The 18055-nt window shown below is 44.1% G+C and overlaps 1 protein-coding gene across 3 annotated transcripts in view; it reads left to right on the top strand.

Annotated features, from left to right (window-relative positions):
- Npl (N-acetylneuraminate pyruvate lyase) overlaps positions 1-9580 on the top strand; it is a 40698-nt gene extending 31118 nt beyond the window's left edge. For all 3 annotated transcript variants that reach the window (XM_060364461.1, XM_021632884.2, XM_021632883.2), the window contains 3 exons: positions 1766-1850; positions 4016-4055; positions 9045-9580. In XM_060364461.1, coding sequence (XP_060220444.1) covers positions 1766-1850; positions 4016-4055; positions 9045-9229 — 310 coding nt within the window. In that variant the 3' untranslated portion in view covers positions 9230-9580. The remainder of the gene's footprint in view (positions 1-1765; positions 1851-4015; positions 4056-9044) is intronic.
- The last annotated feature ends 8475 nt before the right edge of the window (positions 9581-18055 follow it).

The following is an 18055-nucleotide window of genomic DNA, read 5'->3' as shown; positions in this document are numbered from 1 at the left end:
CATTTTTAATTAAACAAAAGGGGGTGAATGTTAGTCAACTGGCCTTCCCTTAGGGACCTTTAGGGTCCTGACAACGTCCTATGTCATACCTGCCTCCTGTGACATCATCTAGGTCAAGTACTTAGTGGCCAGTCTGCCCCTCTCTCTTTCTCTCTCTCTCTCTCTCTCTCTCTCTCTCTCTCTCTCGCTGTTTTTCCATCTCCATCCAATAAACCACTTTCATATAATATCTGTTGTGTGCATCATTTTTAAAAATAATAACACTGTTGGCCTGCCCTCTTCTGACTAAGACTTTTACTCTCTGATTTAAAACTTTCTTCCCTCTCTTTATCCTCTCAGTCATTCTCTGCCTCCTGTGTTGGCCCTGCTTTGTGTTACTAGAGAACTCAGAAGTGAAAACAGACTGATTTTTCTATCAATTGATCCTACAAATTGACCAGTGGGGGCTCTCGGTGTATTTTTTCCTTTATATTTGTTTGTGTTGATTTTTTTTTTTTCTTCAAGACAAGATCTCATGTAGCTCAGGTTAGACTCACACTCACTACATAGACTGGGATGGCCTTGAACTCCTGATCCTTCTGCTTCCACCTACCTAGTTTCTGTTTGAGGACTAAGTCAGTTGTTTGGTAGTTTTGTTGGTTTTTGGGTTTTTTTCTCAAGACAGGGCTTCTCTGTGTAGCTTTGGCTACAGCCATACTTTTTAATCTACTTTATTTGGATTCTTACGCCTCTACCTCCCTTCTCCACCCTTATCCCTTCCAACACCCCAAGACCAAGTAGGAGAGAAAGAAGGTTAAAGGGGAAAGAGGGCAGAGTTCTCCTTAGCTATTTCTTGCTGGGCAAGCCCAATCTTCCTTTCAGGATATCTCCAACTTCTCCTCAAACTGCATCAACAGCAACCAGGAGCAGCAGGGGGGAGCAGCAGCCTTCTTTCTCAGAGCCCCCAACTCTCTCTGGGTGCTGGCATTTATTCCCTCTCCAGAATCCTCAGAATTAAACTATCTGCAGCTGGCAGAGAGCCCCTCTCAGGGCCCACAGGAGACAAATAGTCTGCTTCTGTGGACAATATGAATCAGCTCCATATCCCACACCTGAGACTTAAACAAAAACATATTTACATAACAAAACTGAGTTTTTAAAGACACCCGCTACACTTGGCTGTCCTGGACTCTCTCTGTAGACCAAGCTGGCCTCCCAGCGATCCTCTGTCTTCTGCCTCACTGAGTGCTGAGATTAAAGGCCTAGGGGTTGTGACTGAGCCTAGGCCCTTGCCTATGCTAAATGAGCCCTATCTCTGCCCTTTTAAACATCACATGAGTATAAAGAGCTTGTTGTTAGGATTGTGCAGTAGAGTTATATGGCAGGTTCATAAATCACACCACATGACTGGTTCCACCTGGGAGGTTTTATTAAGGGAAGGGGGAGGGGCCACAGAGCTGATGGGGTAGGAGAGAGAGGAGGAGAGGGAAAGACATGTAGGGGGAGGGGCACCCCAACAGAGAGGGGAAGAGCAAGAGAGGGCAAGAACAAGAGCAAGAAGGCAAGAGAGCAACCAAGTGGCACGTTGGTCCTTTAATGGAGCAACTGAACCATGCCTGCCAGGTGGGTCTACCTACCTGGTGGTTGGGGGGGGGGCGGGAGAAGGGGAGACACATGATGACATCATAGGTTGCTAGGCAACCCAGAAGCAGGCTGCCTAAATACTAACACTTGGATCTTTCCCACTGAATTATTAAGCTTGGAATATTTTCTGTTGTCTCGTCAGTACCTATAACTACCTGGGGAAAAAGACAAACCAGATGTTGGAGGCTTTTGAACAGAAAGACTTCACTTCAGCCCTCAATTACCAGGTAAACCGTTCTGCCCTCACTTAAGTAGCTGCCTTCTTTGAGGCTCCCTTGTCCTCTCTCCTTGGCAGACTTGAAGGTCAACCTGCTGCCTCCTTATCTTTCTTGTTTAAAATGGGAACCATCCTCATCCTCCCTGTCCCCATATCTAAGGGGATACAAGGCCCATATGGGAAAGAGTCCTTCCTCTCTTCCTCCTACAAAGGATCTTATTTTTATTCTATCTTCAAAGTATTTTGGGATTGTAAAAAAATGGTCACAGATTTCTATGAAAGTGACTACATGCCATCCTTAGGTGTTTTGCCCATATATATATCTATGTGAGGGTGTTGGATCCCTTGGAACTGGAGTTACAGATAGATGTAAGATGCCTCGTGTATGCTGGGAATTGAACCCAGGTCCTCTGGAAGAGCAACCAGTGCTCTTAACCTCTCAGCCATCTTTCCAGTCCCATCTATACTTAATTTTTGTTGTTATTGTTTTGTTTGGGGAACAGGGCCTCATACTCTGGCCCAGGCTAGCTAGGAATTCATGGCAGTTCTCCTACCTGAGGCTCTCCAGTGCTGCTGTGTGTGAGGAAGTGCAGTAAAGAAACTGACAGGACAGCTGGCCCCATGGAGAGAGGGGTATTGTGGGTAGGAGAAAGAGAATAGCCAGAGGATGTGGAAGAGTTAGAGCAGAGTGTTAATTCCACCTGCTGAGAGGACGACCATCAGCTCAACTTTGAGCCAAATTTGAAGCAAGCTTTACATTTTTTTGTTGATACAGAGGGAAGCACTGGCTTTGAGGAGTTGTGTCTGTGTGCGCTTGTTTTAGAGAACAACTTTATGGAGTCCATCTCCACCTTTTATGTGGGTTCTAGGGATCTAACTCAGTTAGTCAGTTTTGCACAGCCATTTTTTTTTTTTTTTTTTTTTTTTTTTTCTGTTGGATGAGCAACTTCCCCTGCCCTGGTTTTGTTTTGAGTTGGAATCTTGCTACCCAACCCTGGCTATCCTTGAACTGAAAGCAGTTCAAGCCACCTCCTCCCCCACTGCAAGTGCTTCTGCAAGCCCCACACCCTGCTGGGACTCCTACAATAGAAAAAGAGGCTGGCCTGATGTGTTATAAAGATACAAGTTCCATGCTACTGTGCATATACACTCTCTGGAGGACAGCCTCACTGTACCAAGATGTCCTGGCAGAGGAGAGCCAGTCTCAGTAGTTGCAGAGCGTTTGCAGTTTTTAAAGCAAAGGAAGAACATAGAATTACGGGAATGTATACCATCACAGAAGGTTTGGAGGGTTTCTGTTTGTTTTTGGTTTAGGATCTTTTTTTTTTTGTTTGGTGAGTTTTATTTTGGTTTTGGCGCTTTGAGATAAGGTCTTGTTCTGTAACTCAGGCTGGTCTTGAACTTATGAGTCCTCCCACCTCTGGGATAACAGCCACCATGCCAGGCTCACACCTGGTCTTATGAAGTGCTCCAGGTTGAACCCAGGGATTCTTGCATGCCAGGAGAGTGCCCCCACCAATTAAGCTACATCCGCCCTGAGAACATTCTTGACTTTGCCACAGAAAAGATTTTTATGAGGAGCCAGTATGAAGCAGGGTTAGAGCTTGCTAGGAAAAGAAAGAGAGTTTAATATAGATTACAGCATGGAGGTTAACAGAAAAGTGAGGGGCTTGGGAACAGAGAACATGGGCCTAAGAGCAGTGTGCAGCCTTCTCAAGAGAGGCTTGTACTGCAGGTAAAGACAGTGGCTGTAGATGGGATTTCGGGGTGCTTTGAAATTACAGTCTTCAATGGGTTGCAAAGAAGCTTAAATGAGGTCACAGGGTGGTTGTTGAGAAGCAGCTGTGAAAGGGGAAACTCTAGATATAGAAAGTTAGGGTACCTTTCCTATTAACAAAACTCAATGGTTTTTTTTTTTTTTTTTGCATCATTCTGTTGGCTTATTGTATGCATATGTACAGGTACGTGGAGATCAGAGGACAGCTCAGGGAAGCTGGTTTTCTCCCATCATAGCCTTAGCAGATTTTGCCAACCTCACTGACTGGTTTCTTTCACTCCGATAGATCTACAGAAAACTAAGGTGGCTGGACTTTGTTAGAGGTTCTCTAACTTGACTTCTGAACTGTATAAATGGTTTTCACAACGTGATGACACTGATTTCCTTGTTTGTTCTAGTTTTCTATCCAGAGATTTATCAACTATGTGATCAAGCTAGGTGAGTTGTCCTGGTTTTCTCTGCCTTGCTGCTGACTGAAAGCGCCAGTGTTTACTTACTGAGCTAGGGTTCCCTGATTAGGGTCAGAGGGAATGTCATCTATGAGGCATGAGACAGAGGGGCCACAGCAAGACTGAGGCTGTCAAAAGCTTATTGTAAGCAATCAAATTTTGGGGTGGAGGTGCTGTTTTGTTTTTGTTTTGTTTTGTTTTTTTCCAAGACAGGGTTTCTCTGTGTAACATCCCTGGCTGTCCTAGAACTCGCTTTATATACCAGGCTGGCCTTGAACTCAGAAATATTCACCTGCCTCTGCATCATGGGACTAAAGGCATTACGGACCAGCACAATTGGACTTTTGATACTCCTATCAGATACAGAACATAACTAGGTGGAGGTGCACAACTTCAATCCCTGCCTGCAGAGGCAGGTGAATTTCTGAGTACAGGCTTGTCTACAGATTAAGTTCAAGGACAGCCAGGACAACACTGATAAACCCTGTCTCAAAGAACCAAAACAACAGCAACAACAAAAAAAAAAAAAACAAAAAAACCTGGGTATACTGGCACACACCTGTAATCCCAGCACTCTGGGAGGCAGAGACAGGCTACACAGAGAAACCCTGTCTTGAAAAACCAAAAAAAGAAAAAAAAAAAATATATATATATATATATATACACACACACACATCCATAGTGGCCATTGCCAGGAGGAATACAGTTATAGTTACCAGGTTTGCAATAAGATTAATGTCTAAAACTGATTGTTCTGTCAAGCTTCTATGTGCTTCACTGGCTTCTAGAGAATACTGAGGTGCACAGGCAGCCTGAATGTTCCACTGCCTGAGAGAATGCCTGGGTTTCTAAAGAACTGGAAGGCACACAGTGCCCCAAGAGCCACAGACTCTGTCCTGTAAAACCCATGACACATCCCTCTCAAGACAGCTAGACCAGGCCAACTCCATGATCCCTGGTCCCCAAAACTGACCAGGTATAAAGGATGGGTTTGTATCATTTCTTAGGAGGGTTCAGCCAGCATGCTGGTGGTACTCAGTTGGGAGCAGAGTCCTGGCTGGCCCTGACCTTCACTGGCAACCGAATACATGATAAAGTTAACAAATCTTTCTCCTCCGCCCCAGCACTGTGCTCACCAACACACAAACACACCATTTTCTAGTCCTTATTCCTTATAGTGTCGGCTCTCCAATTATTTGCCTCAGCTCATTAAAATTCTACTGCTGCACTGTGGCTGATTTCATCCTAAGTACTTGGAGGAAAGCAATCTGAAAACAGATCTTACTAAATTGTGAGTGACTGACAGTTCCCCCCAAGAGTGTTTCAAGAGCATTTGAAATTTAAAATGAGTTTATTAACACCAGTAAATTAAAACGGATGGAGGTTTGGTTGACAAAGGAAAGTTAGGGGAAAACACTGAGTCTGAGCAGAGGAACCTCTGCAGAGTGTCTTAACTTACTGCGCAGCCAACGACAGGTGCTGCCAATCACTCCAGTGCTGCAAGAGACAGGCCCTGGGGACAACTAGACATGGGTCAAATCCAGAGGTTCTCAGTGTGCTCTTGGCAGACCTCCCATCTCCCTTTCAGGGCCTCTCTGCCTCATTGTCGCAGCTCTCTGCTCTGCCCAAGCACCTATTGTCTACTTGGTCTCATTCCCACAGTTTCAGCTAGCTTTCCCAATCCCTCCAAGAGAGTATTTCCATTTGCTTTCCTACTTTTGTCATAGTGAGATGCCACTGCTTCTGCTAATTATCATCATTGTTCCTTTGTCCTAACCAATATGTTTAACTAACAAAGATTGTGATTTTAATATAGTAATTATGTGTCTCCAAAATGCGTTAAGGTAGAAAATTAACTGGGAAATGAAGCATGGTAGTACTTGTTTGTCATCCCAGCCCTGGGATAGCGGAAGCAGGGAGAGCAGAATTTCAAGGTCATTCTTGCCTGCAAAGGACTTTGAGGCCAGGCTAGAATATAGAGCCTGTCAAAATAAATAATGAAATGAAATATAAATAAAATACCTATAGCTGGGTATAGTAACGCATGCCTGTAATCCTAGCCCCATGAAAATGGACAAAAGGATTTTTACAAGCTCTAGGCCAACTACAAGGTTCAGGACAGCCAGGGATATGTAGCAAGACCTTATCTCTGAAAGGATTTTAGAGGCTGGAGAGATGGCTCAGTGGTTAAGAGCACTGGCTGCTCTTTCAAAATACCCAGATTCAACTTGTAGCATCCACAAGGTGGCTTACAACCATCTTAGCTCCAGTTTCAGGGGCTCTAACACTCTCTTCTGGCCTCCATGGATACAAACTCACATGGTATAAAACATATATGCAGACAAAACACTCATACACATAGAATAAAATATACATTTTGAAAAAAGGGGAGTTTTAAAAGGCTGGAGTGAGCCGGGTGTGGTGGTGCATACCTGTAATCCCAGCACTCAGGGAGGCAGAGACGGCAGGAGGATCTTTGTGAGTTCAAGGCTAGCCTGGTCTACAAAGTAAATCCAGGACAGCTAAGGCTACCCAGAGAAACCTTGTCTCGAAAAAAACTAAAAAACAAAACAACAACAACCAAAAAAAAAAAAAAAAAAAAGGCTGGAGTGATAGCTCACTGGTTAAGAATGGTCCATGCTCTTCCAGAGAACCAAAGTTCAAATTCCAGCACCACTTAGAGCTACCTTCTATTGGGCTATGAGAGCTTGCTCACACACATGGCATACGCTCACACGTAAATAAATTTTAAAAAAATAAAGGAAAAAACTCAACATCAAGGGGGAAATGGAAGCGTTCCCGTCAGTTCTGTTGTGTCTGGAAACCACTGTTTCCTTGGAGTCATCTGTTCCCTCTGTCCCTTCCAATCTTTCCACCTCCTCTTCCCCACAGTTCCCTGAGTGGGAGAGGGAAGTTCCTGAAGATGTCTTGTTTAGCACTGACTGTCCGCCATTTTTAATTATTGAGACAAGGTCTTTGCACTAAGGTCTTGATTTGGCTTGGCTTCCTGGCCAGTGAGCATCAGGCATCCACCCTGAACTCTTGAACGTTTTGTTTGTAAGTCAGCTCTGTTACTTATTTTAAATTTGTTTTTACTCTTATTTATTTATTGTTTTGGTTTTGGTTTTTCAAGACAGGGTTTCTCTGTGTAGCCTTGGCCTCAAATTCATGGAGATTTCTGCCTCCATGAGTGCTGGAATTACAAGCATGAGCCACCACACCCAGCTGTTTTTATTTTTATTTTATGTGTGAGAGTGTTTTGCTGGGCTGGGGAGATGGCTCAGCTTTTAAGAGCACTGTCTGCTCTTCCCGAGGTCCTAAGTTCAATTCCCATCAATCACATGGTGGCTCATAGCCATCTACAATGGGATCTGATGCCCTCTTCTGACTTGTAGGTGTACATGCAGATAGAGCACTCACACGTACATAAAATAAAGAAAATCTTAAAAAGGGTGGGGGGGCTGAAGAGATGGCTCAGAGGTTAGGTGCATTGGCTGCTGCTTTTCCAAAGGTCCTGAGTTCAATTCCCAGCAACCACATGGTGGCTCACAACCACCTATAATGAGATCTGATGCGCTCTTCTGGAGTGCAGGTGTACATGCAGGCAGAACACTGTATATATAATAAATAAATAAATCTTAAAAAAAAAAGAGTGTTTTGCTACATGTATGCCTGTGGTCCACAAGTGTGTCTGGCAAGCAGGCTAGAAGTAGGTATTGGATCTCCTCCAATTACAATCACATATAGTTGTGAACTGACATGTGGGTGCTGGGAATTGAGCCCAGGTCCTCTGGAAGAACAGCCAGTGCTCTTAACTACTGAGCCGTCTCTTTACCCACACACACACCTTGAACTCTTGATCCTCATGCCCCACTTCCTAAATGCTGGAATTACTGATTGTTCCACCATGCTTGGCTCCTTACTTTTAAGGCCTTTGGTTCTAAGGGGGTTTTCTCATTTGTTTGTTTGTTTCCATTTCTCTTATTTATTTTGAGTTCGTATGTGAACTTACAGTGTGCCATAGCCCAAATGTGGATGGCAGAGGTCAACTTGAGCGAATCGGTTCTTCCACCATGTGGGTCCTGGGGATTGAACTAAGTGGCGTAGCAGCACCTGCCTTTACCTGCTGAACCCCATTGCAGACACCAACTTTTGCTTTTGTGTTGTTTCATTTTGTTTGTTTATTTACTGCGATGCAGAGATTTGAACTCAGGGACTTATGCACTAAGCGAGCACTCCACTGCAGAGCTACACTCGCAGCCTCGTGTTGTCTTATAGTCTGTTAATTGTTAACATAAGCAAGAGGGATTTACCTTAACATGTGTCTACTTATTTATGCATGCTCATGTCAGAGTATGGAAGTCGGGGGAAATGTGCAGAAATTCCGGGGATTGAGCTTATTAGGGTGTCAGGTTTGGCTGCAAGCGCCTTTGCCAGCTGAGCCCTCTCATAGGCCCAAAAGGATGATTTCTTTTAGAAAAAGAAATTCATTTCTTTTTTTAGTATGTGTTTGGGAGGCGCTGGGACAGGTGTGAGTATTTGCACACGGGTGTAGTGCCCTCAGAGGCCAGAAGAGAATATTGGATCCCCTAAATCTGGAATTACAAGGGGGTTTGAGCCACTCTACGTTGGTGATGGGAACCAAACTGGGACCTTCTGAAAGAATAGGGAGTGCATCTGCGGTGCTGAGCCATCTCTCCAGCCCTGAGAGGAGATTCCTACTCTGCTCTGTGTGTGTGAGAGTCTCATGTCGCCTTGAACTCTTGATTCTCGAACCTCTAACTCTCAAGTGCTGGGATTACAGGTGTGTGCACCGCGCCCGGCTCAGTCAAACTGACCGCAAGCATTCTTATCTTTGAGGTTTAGCACGTTGTAGTAGTTACCATGCATAGAATGTCTCCTTTGTGTTGTTTGTGGGGAAGTGGGCAGTACCGGATATGCTTCTCCCCACCCCCACCCCACATCCCCACCCGTCTAGGTTTTGGAGTGTCGCAGACCAAAGCCATCATGACGCTGGTCTCTGGGATTCCAATGGGCCCACCCCGGCTGCCTCTGCAGAAGGCCACCAAGGAGTTTACTGCTAATGCTGAGGCCAAGCTGAAGAGCCTGAATTTCCTTTCCTTCTCTGATTTAAAGGATGAGCCCGTGGGAGCCTCTAGCTAATGCCTGTTAAGTCGGGGCACCTTCAGTTTACCCACAATGTTTTCTCAGGGACTTTTTAGATAAATTTGAACTAAGCTTTCTTTCAGCAAATGGAATCCCATACCAATCAAGAAATATTTACATATCAATTATGAACCTAAAAGTTTTTGTGTTGTAAAGGAGACCTAAGTCATTTATTTCACAAATTGTAGAGAAATCTTTGCTTATACAGATACAATGGAACCAAGTGAAAATTGTAATAATAATTACAATTCTTAATTAATTACATTAATTAGTATAATTATTATTGTTGTATTAAATACTGTATTAATTATATTATTGGTTAATAAATTTCACTTACCTAGGACAGCACTCACTGTCCTAATCTTTTTTTTTAAGATTTATTTTTTATGGGCTGGAGATGGCTCAAAGGTTGAGAGTACTGACTGCTCTTCCAGAGGTCCTGAGTTCAATTCCCAGCACCCACATGGTGGCTCACAACCATCTATAATGAGATCTGGCTCCTTCTTCTGGCCTGTAGGCAGAACACTATATGTATAATAAATAAATAAATCTAAAATTTAAAAAAAAAAAGATTTATTTTTTATTATTTATACGGCATTCTGCTTGCATGTATGCCTGCACACCAGAAGAGGGCACCAGATCTCACTATAGATGGTTATGAGCCACCATGTGGTCGTTCGCATTGAACTCAGGACCTCTGGAAGAGCAGCCATCTTTCCAGCCCCACTGTCCCAATCTTATTTCAAAGTTTTGTTATCTGAGTATTGTCTTGATTAGGGTTTTATCACTGTGGAGTGACGCCAGGACCACGGCCGTCCTTATAAAAGCAAACATTTAATTGGGGCAGTTTCAGAGGTTTGGTCCATTGTCATCATGGCCGGAAGCATGGAGGCACGCAGGCAGATATGGTGCTGGAGAGGTGGCTGAGAGGTCTACACCCAGATCCGCAGGCAGCAAGAAGGAGACTGTGTACCACCCTGGGTGTAGCCTGAGCATACAAGACCTCAAAGCCTGACTCCGCAGTGACACACTTCTTCCAACAAGGCCACACCTCCTACTAGTGTCACTCCCTATGGGCCAAGCATGCCAACACATGAGTCTGTGGGGACCATTCCTGCTTGCTCGCTTTGCTCCTTACACATCCCAACTCGCGCAGGTCTGACACCACCCACAGTGGGCTGGGCTCTTTTCAGATTAGGCATCAGTCAAGAAAAGGCCCCAGAGGGTTACCAATCTAATTTTCTCAGCTGAGGTTTCCCCTTCTCAGATGACTCTAGCTTCTGTTAAAGTCAACAAAAAACTGTATGTGAGGTGAGGCAGTAAAACCATTGATGAGCCCGGTGTAGTGGTGCATACCTGGGATCCCAGCACTCTGAGAGGCAAAGGCAGGCAGATCTCTGTGAGTTCAAGGCCAGCCTAGTCTACAAAGTCCAGGACAGCCAAGGCTACATAAAGAAACCTTGTCTCAAAATGAAAAAAAGAAAAGAAAAAAACTATTGGGGCTGAAGAAATGGCTCAGTGGTTAAGAGTACTGCCTGCTCTTCCAAAGGACTGAGGTTCAATTCCCAGCACCCGCATGGCAGCTCACAGCTGTCCATTTCCAAGAGATCGGACACATTCATACTAATGCACAATAAATAAAATTAAAAACTGTCGACATGACAGTTCCGTTATTGTGTTTTAGAGGGAGAAAATATCCAGAACCATCTAGAAAACTCCAGAGCAGAGAAAAAAAGAGAAGCAGACTAGACATGGCCAGCACTAGGGAAGCAGGAGAGCAGAAAAGAATAGTGGAGATGGTGACATAGAAAGTGATGGAGAATAGGGCATAGTGAGGACAAGAAAGTAGCAAGAAAGAGAAAGTGAGAAAAGCTGGTTATAAGAAGGGTGAGTAGCTGGAGGAGAGCAGAGACTAGGGTAGACGTTTTGAAATGTCTGACAAGTACTTGTTAATAGGTTCCAAGGGAGCCTGGAGGTCAGCCCCCTATATCGGACATATGACTGATCAATAGCAGCTTGATTACAATACATTTTTGTCATCTGCACTGACCGATTGTTTGAGTTACGTTGGGTATAGGTGAACCCCACAACAGTATATGCCCCTTCTGCTTGAGGTGAGGGCAATGAATGACTCCTTGTGGCAGATGGGAACTTGTCTAACAAGTTCCTGCAGAATTCTGGCTTTTATCTAAGTTCCAGAAATCCTACAGTCCAGGATTAGACATACTGAGTCCTACACAAACAAACAACAACAACAAAACACAACTTTTTTAGATACCTTCTCTATTCTCCTCTTCTCTCTCCCTCCTTCCCTTCCTTTCCCCTTCTTTTCTTCTTTCCTTCCTTCCTTCTATGTAGCTCTGGCTGGCAATGATCTTGCAATGGTCCTCTTGCCCCTGCCTCCTGAGTGCTGGAATTGCAGGTATGTGCCAAATTACCACATGAATTAATTTTCCCATGAAAATAAATATTGCATAGTCACTAAGTAAATATTTCTGTTGTTGTTTTTTCAAAAATGTTACTTGGTTTCCTTTTCTAGACAGGGGTTCTCTATGTAACACTCCTGGCTGTCCTGAAACTCACTTTGTAGACCACGCTGGCCTGGAACTCATAGAGTTCTGCCCAGAGGGCTGGGACTAAAGGCGTGCTACACCACACAGCCAATACTTGCTTTTTAAATGACAGTTGGTGATATTTCCTTAAAATAAAAGAAATGTGATAATTAAAAATGAACAGAGCCAGGTTTATCTTCTTAGACATCCAAATGCTTAGAAATTAACTTTGTATACTGAGTATTGTAACCCCTGTTTCAAGATGAAAATCTGAAGTCAGCTCATTGGGAAAGCTGGCAGTACAGAGCAGTCTCAAAGACTGATTGTACTTGGGACTTCTTGTGGGTTTATTTAAAGATGTAGGAAAGTACCGTGGGCAGATCACGAAATTAGGAGTGGGGAGTAATGTGTGCACTTGCCTAGAAAAACTCTGCACTTGAGAGAGAAAAAAATCCCCTTTATTATTATCCGAAAAGCATAGGGGGAGTTCCCTGCTCTTAGGGGACTTTCTGGAATGACCACAACCCAAAGCCACACATCTGCCTGCCTCGTCATCCTTTCACATGGGGGAGAGGAGCTGTGGAGGCCACAGCTCATCATATGGGAGCAAACAGCACATCACACTACCATCAGCACACCATCTCCTTGCCATATGCTTATCTAACCCCAAGGTTTCCTCAATGAAACCAAGAAGGATGCTTCAAACCAAGATTCGGCAAATGGCAGCTCCTAGGGCTAGCTAAAGGTCGAACAGTACTTCTCATCACTTCTCATCTGAGTAAACAGAAGAGCTAGACTGTGCTTTGGTGACATGAGGCAATTTGAAACATGGAACATGTTAGCATTAAGTTAGACAACCAAGGAAAATTCGGAAGGATGGTCTCAAGTCATAGTCACACAACTAGAAAGCAGAATGCCCACAGAACCCATATCCCAACTGGACTTGTTCCCTTTGAGCATGGCAGTGTTCAGGCTCTGAAAAATGAACCACTAGGGAAACCACAGCTAATGGACTGTACCTCATAAATTCCAGTGTCTTACGGTTGAGCCAGATGTTGGGTATGATGGTACAGAAGTCCTTGTGAGCACCAGCCATTGGTGTGAGGAAGTACCTCATCATCTCTCAGGAGTTAAATCCAAGTCCAGTTGCCTCATGCAAGGTTACCCTGAGTATTAGTTACTTTTCTTGCTGCTTTGATAAAGTAGCCAGTGGGAAGCAAAGAAGGACAGGAAAGATTTACCTGAGGTCATAGTCCACACGGGAAAGTCACTGCAGCAGAAGCTTGAAGTAGCTGCTCACGTGAGTCTGTGATCCTGAGCCTGAGAGTGATTAATGCCTGTGCTCAGCTCACTTCTCTGACTGGCCTGAAACTCCCTAAGTGGATCACGCTGGGTTCACACTCACAGATCTGCCCACCTTTGCCTCTTCAGTGTTGAAATTAAAGGAGTTCACCTGGTAAGGCTCACTTTCTGTTTGTTTTCCTTTTCTTCCTTCCTTCCTTCCTTCCTTCCTTCCTTCCTTCCTTCCTTCCTTTCTTTTTGAGACAGGGTTTCTCTGTGTAGCTCTGCCAGTCATAGAACTAGCGCTGTGTACCAGGCGGTTTTGAGCTCAGAGATTTCCCCCTATCTCTGCATCTCTAAGTGCTGGGATTAAAGGTGTGTAAGCACCCCCACCCAGTTTAGGCTCACTTTCTTTTTTCTTTCATAATTTGTTTCTATATTTTTATTTTCTGTATATTGGGATTTTGTCTGCATATTATAAGAGAGTTGGATCCCCTGGAACAAGAATTTTAGACAGTTGTGAGCTGCCAGGTGGGTGCCAGGAATTGAACCCCAGGTTCAACTGGAAGAGCAGCCAGTGCTCTTAACTGCTGAGCCATCTCTCCAGTCCAAATCAATGTCCCTTATTTTCATTAGCTCTATTCTATTTTTTGTTTTTGATACAGGGTTCTTCTGTGTAGCCCTAACTATCCTGGAACTCACTCTGTAGACCAGGCTAGCCTAAAACTCAGAGATCTACCTACCTCTGCCTCCCAAGTGCTGGGATTAAAGGTTCGTGCTACCATGCCTGGCCTAGGCTCACTTTTTTAAACAGTCCAGGATCTCACTATTTCCAGGAAATAGTGCCTCCCACAGTGATTGAATCTTTCTGCCCTCACTTAACCTAATTAATATTAGCCAGGTGTGGAGGTGCATACCTGTAATCCTGGCAGAAGCAGGCAGATCTCTGTGAGTTGGAGGCCAGCCTGGTCTACAAAGTGAGTCCAGGACAGCCAAGGCTACACAGAGAAACCCTGTCTCGAAAAACCTAAATAACAACAAAACCAAACAAAAAACCCTAATTAATATTAATTGATTATTTAATTTAATTAACTAAACAAGGCACACCAGTACGGTGAAGAGTAGCAGAAGATACATCCCAGTAGAGAAAGAATGGAAGGAACGACTGAGCAAAAAAGGTAGGCACAGTCTGGTACAGGCACGACTTTTTGGCCTCAGGCCTCAGGTCTGGTTGTGCAAGGTGTTCTAAAGGAGTCCTGATGGCTTGGGAGGACAAGCTGGTTCTCTGGAGATGCTACCTGCTTGGCCAGAGGGCATCCCTGCCATCATAGATAATTGCTCTCATCTCAGGGCTGGTTTATCCCTAGAGGCCCTGCTTTTCCTGTAATTCAGGATGACTTCAGGTTTATGACAATGACTGGCCTTTGGGCAGAGGGACATCTTGAATAGGACATTGTAAAAAGCTGAGTGCTCTTTTTTTTTTTTTTTTTTTTTGAGACAGGGTTTCTCTGTGTAGCCTTGTTTGTCCTGGACTGGCTTTGTAGACCAGGCTGGCCTCTAACTCACAGAGATCCTCCTGCCTCTGCCTCCCAGAGTGCTAGGATCACAGGTGTGTGCCATCGTGCTGGGCTAAGCTGAGCATCTCATCTCTGTGCCATCAGCCTTGAAGAAAAATGAGATCTATTAGGTAGCAGGGATGGGTTTTTTGTTGTTGCTTGCTTCTTTGTTTTTTGTTTGTTTTCAAGACAGGGTGATTTCTCTGTGTAACAGCCCTGGCTGTCTTGGAACTCACTTTGCAGACCAGGCTGGCCTCGAACTCATAGAGATCCTCCTGCCTCTTGCACCACCACCACCTGGCAGATATCAGTGTTTTTTTTTTTTTTTTTTAGACAGACAGACACTCTGAGACAAAGAGTCAGGTTTTCATCCTACATTTTTTTTTTTTTTTTTTTGAGACAGTTTCTCTGTGTAACAGCCCTGGCTGTCCTGGAACTTTTTTTGTAGTCTGTTATACCAGGTTCATGGGACCCTCAGAGACCACCAGGAGACGACTCAATGCAATTGCAAGAGAGCTTTATTACGAGAGCGATCAAACTCAGGACCCAAGTCTCACTGGCGCAGCAGTAGAGAAGTGGGACCCCGAGCTCTGAGTGAACAGGATTTTTAAAGGGAAAGTCTGTGAGCAGGGGGTTTCCATGGCAGCAAGCAGGGGGGCACAAGCCTTGGCGTTACAGAATTGGGTGAAGTTTAGCAGGGCGGGGTGACCTTTTCTGAGGCACATAATCACAATGGCTAAGGCATATAATCACAATGGCTATTTTTCTAAACCATATCTGAAACATTGGGGAGAATTTTCCCACCCGATTTTCAACCGATTCCCATTGATTATTGCCAGGGAGTTTGTCTCTATTTTCTATGAAGCATTTATTCTGTTATATTTCCTGCAGGCTGTTGCTAGGAGAGTTAACTTTGTTTTTTGCCAGGTGTACACTCTGTGATATTTCCTGGTACCTGAATTCAGTTTCCAGTCAAAATCTTTATTTCAAAACGGAGTTATATTCTGGCTAAATTAAACTCTTCAAGTCCATGCTGGCCTCACGGAGATCCACCTGCCTCTGCCTCCCAAGTGCTGTGATTAAAGGTGAGCGAGCACCAGCAGGCCTGCTTTCATCCAACTTTTAATCATCTTGTGTTCTTCAATGAAGAGTAGTCAATGCTTTTTAGTATTAAAAGAAAAGTTTCCAAATGCATGCTATATTTTCCCAGTTGCAATTCCCAATGTTAGGTCTCAAACCTGGGATAGCCTTGGTGCCATTCCTAACATATCAAAGCGGACCTGAGTACCAGGTTCTCCCAAACATTCCTCAGTTTTTATCTGTTTAAGGGTACGGCTGGCATACTCCATTCCCCTACCCTAAACTTCTCCAGCCCAGGGGCTGGGCAGCACTTTCCCCAACTGTCCTTCCCTATGTAACCCAGCAATTTTGGTTACCTGCTTTTCTTTGTCTATTCTTCTCCCCTCTCCCTTCTCCTCACATGACCTGGTTTGGGTCATGTCGACTCTAGACTCTCTCAGATATCCCTGTCTCTGGCTTTTATCTACAATAAACACCTATAATCTCCCTTTTATTTACAATAAACCTTCTCCTTTACCATATCTGGAAAAAGTCATGTCCTTCCTTTTTATTTCTTTTTTTTCCATTTACCTATGACCCCAATAAAGTTCATATGCTTTCACAGTCTCTGAGCTTAAGCTGATTGACAATAAGGACTAGAGTTCAAAATTTAAAGGAATAATAATATTTAAGAGACAGTGTATTTTGCCTAGTGTGTTGGCATACGTCTATAATCTCAGCATTTGGAAGGCAGAGACAAGACGATCTCTATAAGTTTGAGACCAGCCTGGTCTCAGAGCCAGTCCCAGGACAGCCAGGGCTGTTATACAGAGAAACTACTGTGTGTTGAAAATCCAAGCCAAACAAACAAACAAACAAACAGAGAGAATGTATTTCAAATTCTTGGGAAGCAGTTTATCCAATAAAACATTTCCTGCTTTATACATTAAACTAACGCTGAGAGTTTACAATATGCAGATATTACGGGTTCTAGTAAGTGGCTTTAGCCAGCCAACATATGTCACTGTGGTCATAGAGCTTATTTCCTGTGATGGCTTTCACAATCACTCTATTAGAGAATGTACTGAACAACCATTTTGTGCTAGGGCTTACATAGACCCTCTTAATACGCCATCTCATTTATTTATTTATTTGAGACAGAATCTCCTCTCACCTAGATTGATCTTAAATTCATACTTGAACAGCCTCCTAAAGTTTGGGATGACAGGCATTTACTGCCACACCAACTCTCTTTTGAGTTAGAGAGTTTCAAAAGTCCAGCTGGCCTTGAACACCTCAAACTTCTGATCTTCCTGCCTCTGCTTCCTGAGGGCTGGGATTATGTTGTATGCTACTATACCAGGGCAACACTACCAGTTGAGCTACATCCCTTTCAGAAATTACTGCAGGTTCAGAGAAAAACAAGAAATTACCTCTCAGGACAGAGGTGTTGGCAGAAGACTTTAATCCCAGCATTCAGGAGGCAGAGGGATGAGGATCTCTGTGAGTTCGAGGCCAGACTGGTCTACAGAACAAGTTCCAGGACAGTCAGTATTACATGGTGATACTCTAGTTCAAAATTATATAACACACACACGTATATAAAATTGTCATGCTCACTTCCTATTTACTTTTGGCTACATGACGCTTGCTGAAAAACTTTATGAGGATAGTTTATAAACTCATGGCTCTAGCAAACTATGATGTGGCCCTGAAGTGGGAGAGCATTAGGAGAGAGAGAGACACACACACACAGAGAGAGAGAATGCAACTATATGGTGCATTGAAGGGAAAGGGAGTCTTCAAATCCAGAGTACAAAAAGTTCTTAGAGGTTTTCTGAAGTGGTGGAACAGGGAAGAGAAAGTTACTTGTAACCTAGCCTACATGGCCCCTGAAATGGAGGAGGGCCCTGAGAAAAAAGTTACAATTCAAAGTTGTCTCAGGCCTTGGTATCAGTGGGAGAGCGAGCCTGTCTGCAGCTAGGTGCAAGCTGGAGTGAGAAAACTCTGTGGGAGCTTCAAGGTTACAGCACAAGGACATGAGGAAACAGAGAAAATATGAGACCTTAGGGGGGAAGCCCAGATTTTTAGGGAGACCAGCAGCCAGATGATCTATAACCTAACAGTTCTCAGTCCAAAGCTCTCTCTTTCTCTGTCTCTCTCGAGATTGAACACAGGCTTCATACATGCTAACCAATTGCTCTACACCTGGCTATATTCTCAGTTCCTCCCATCTGCCCCCTCCGACCCCGTTTTATTTTGCGATGGAGTCTCAGAACAAGTCGCCCCGTTGGCTTTGAGCTCATTCATTCTGTAGCCCAAGAAGGCCTTGAAGTTGTGGTCCTCCAGCCTTTGTCTCCCAAATAGCTGGGATT

Source organism: Meriones unguiculatus, chromosome 11 (assembly GCF_030254825.1).
Source record: "Meriones unguiculatus strain TT.TT164.6M chromosome 11, Bangor_MerUng_6.1, whole genome shotgun sequence".
In the NCBI taxonomy this organism is placed as follows: domain Eukaryota; kingdom Metazoa; phylum Chordata; class Mammalia; order Rodentia; family Muridae; genus Meriones; species Meriones unguiculatus.
This window is presented reverse-complemented; position numbering and strand designations above follow the sequence as displayed.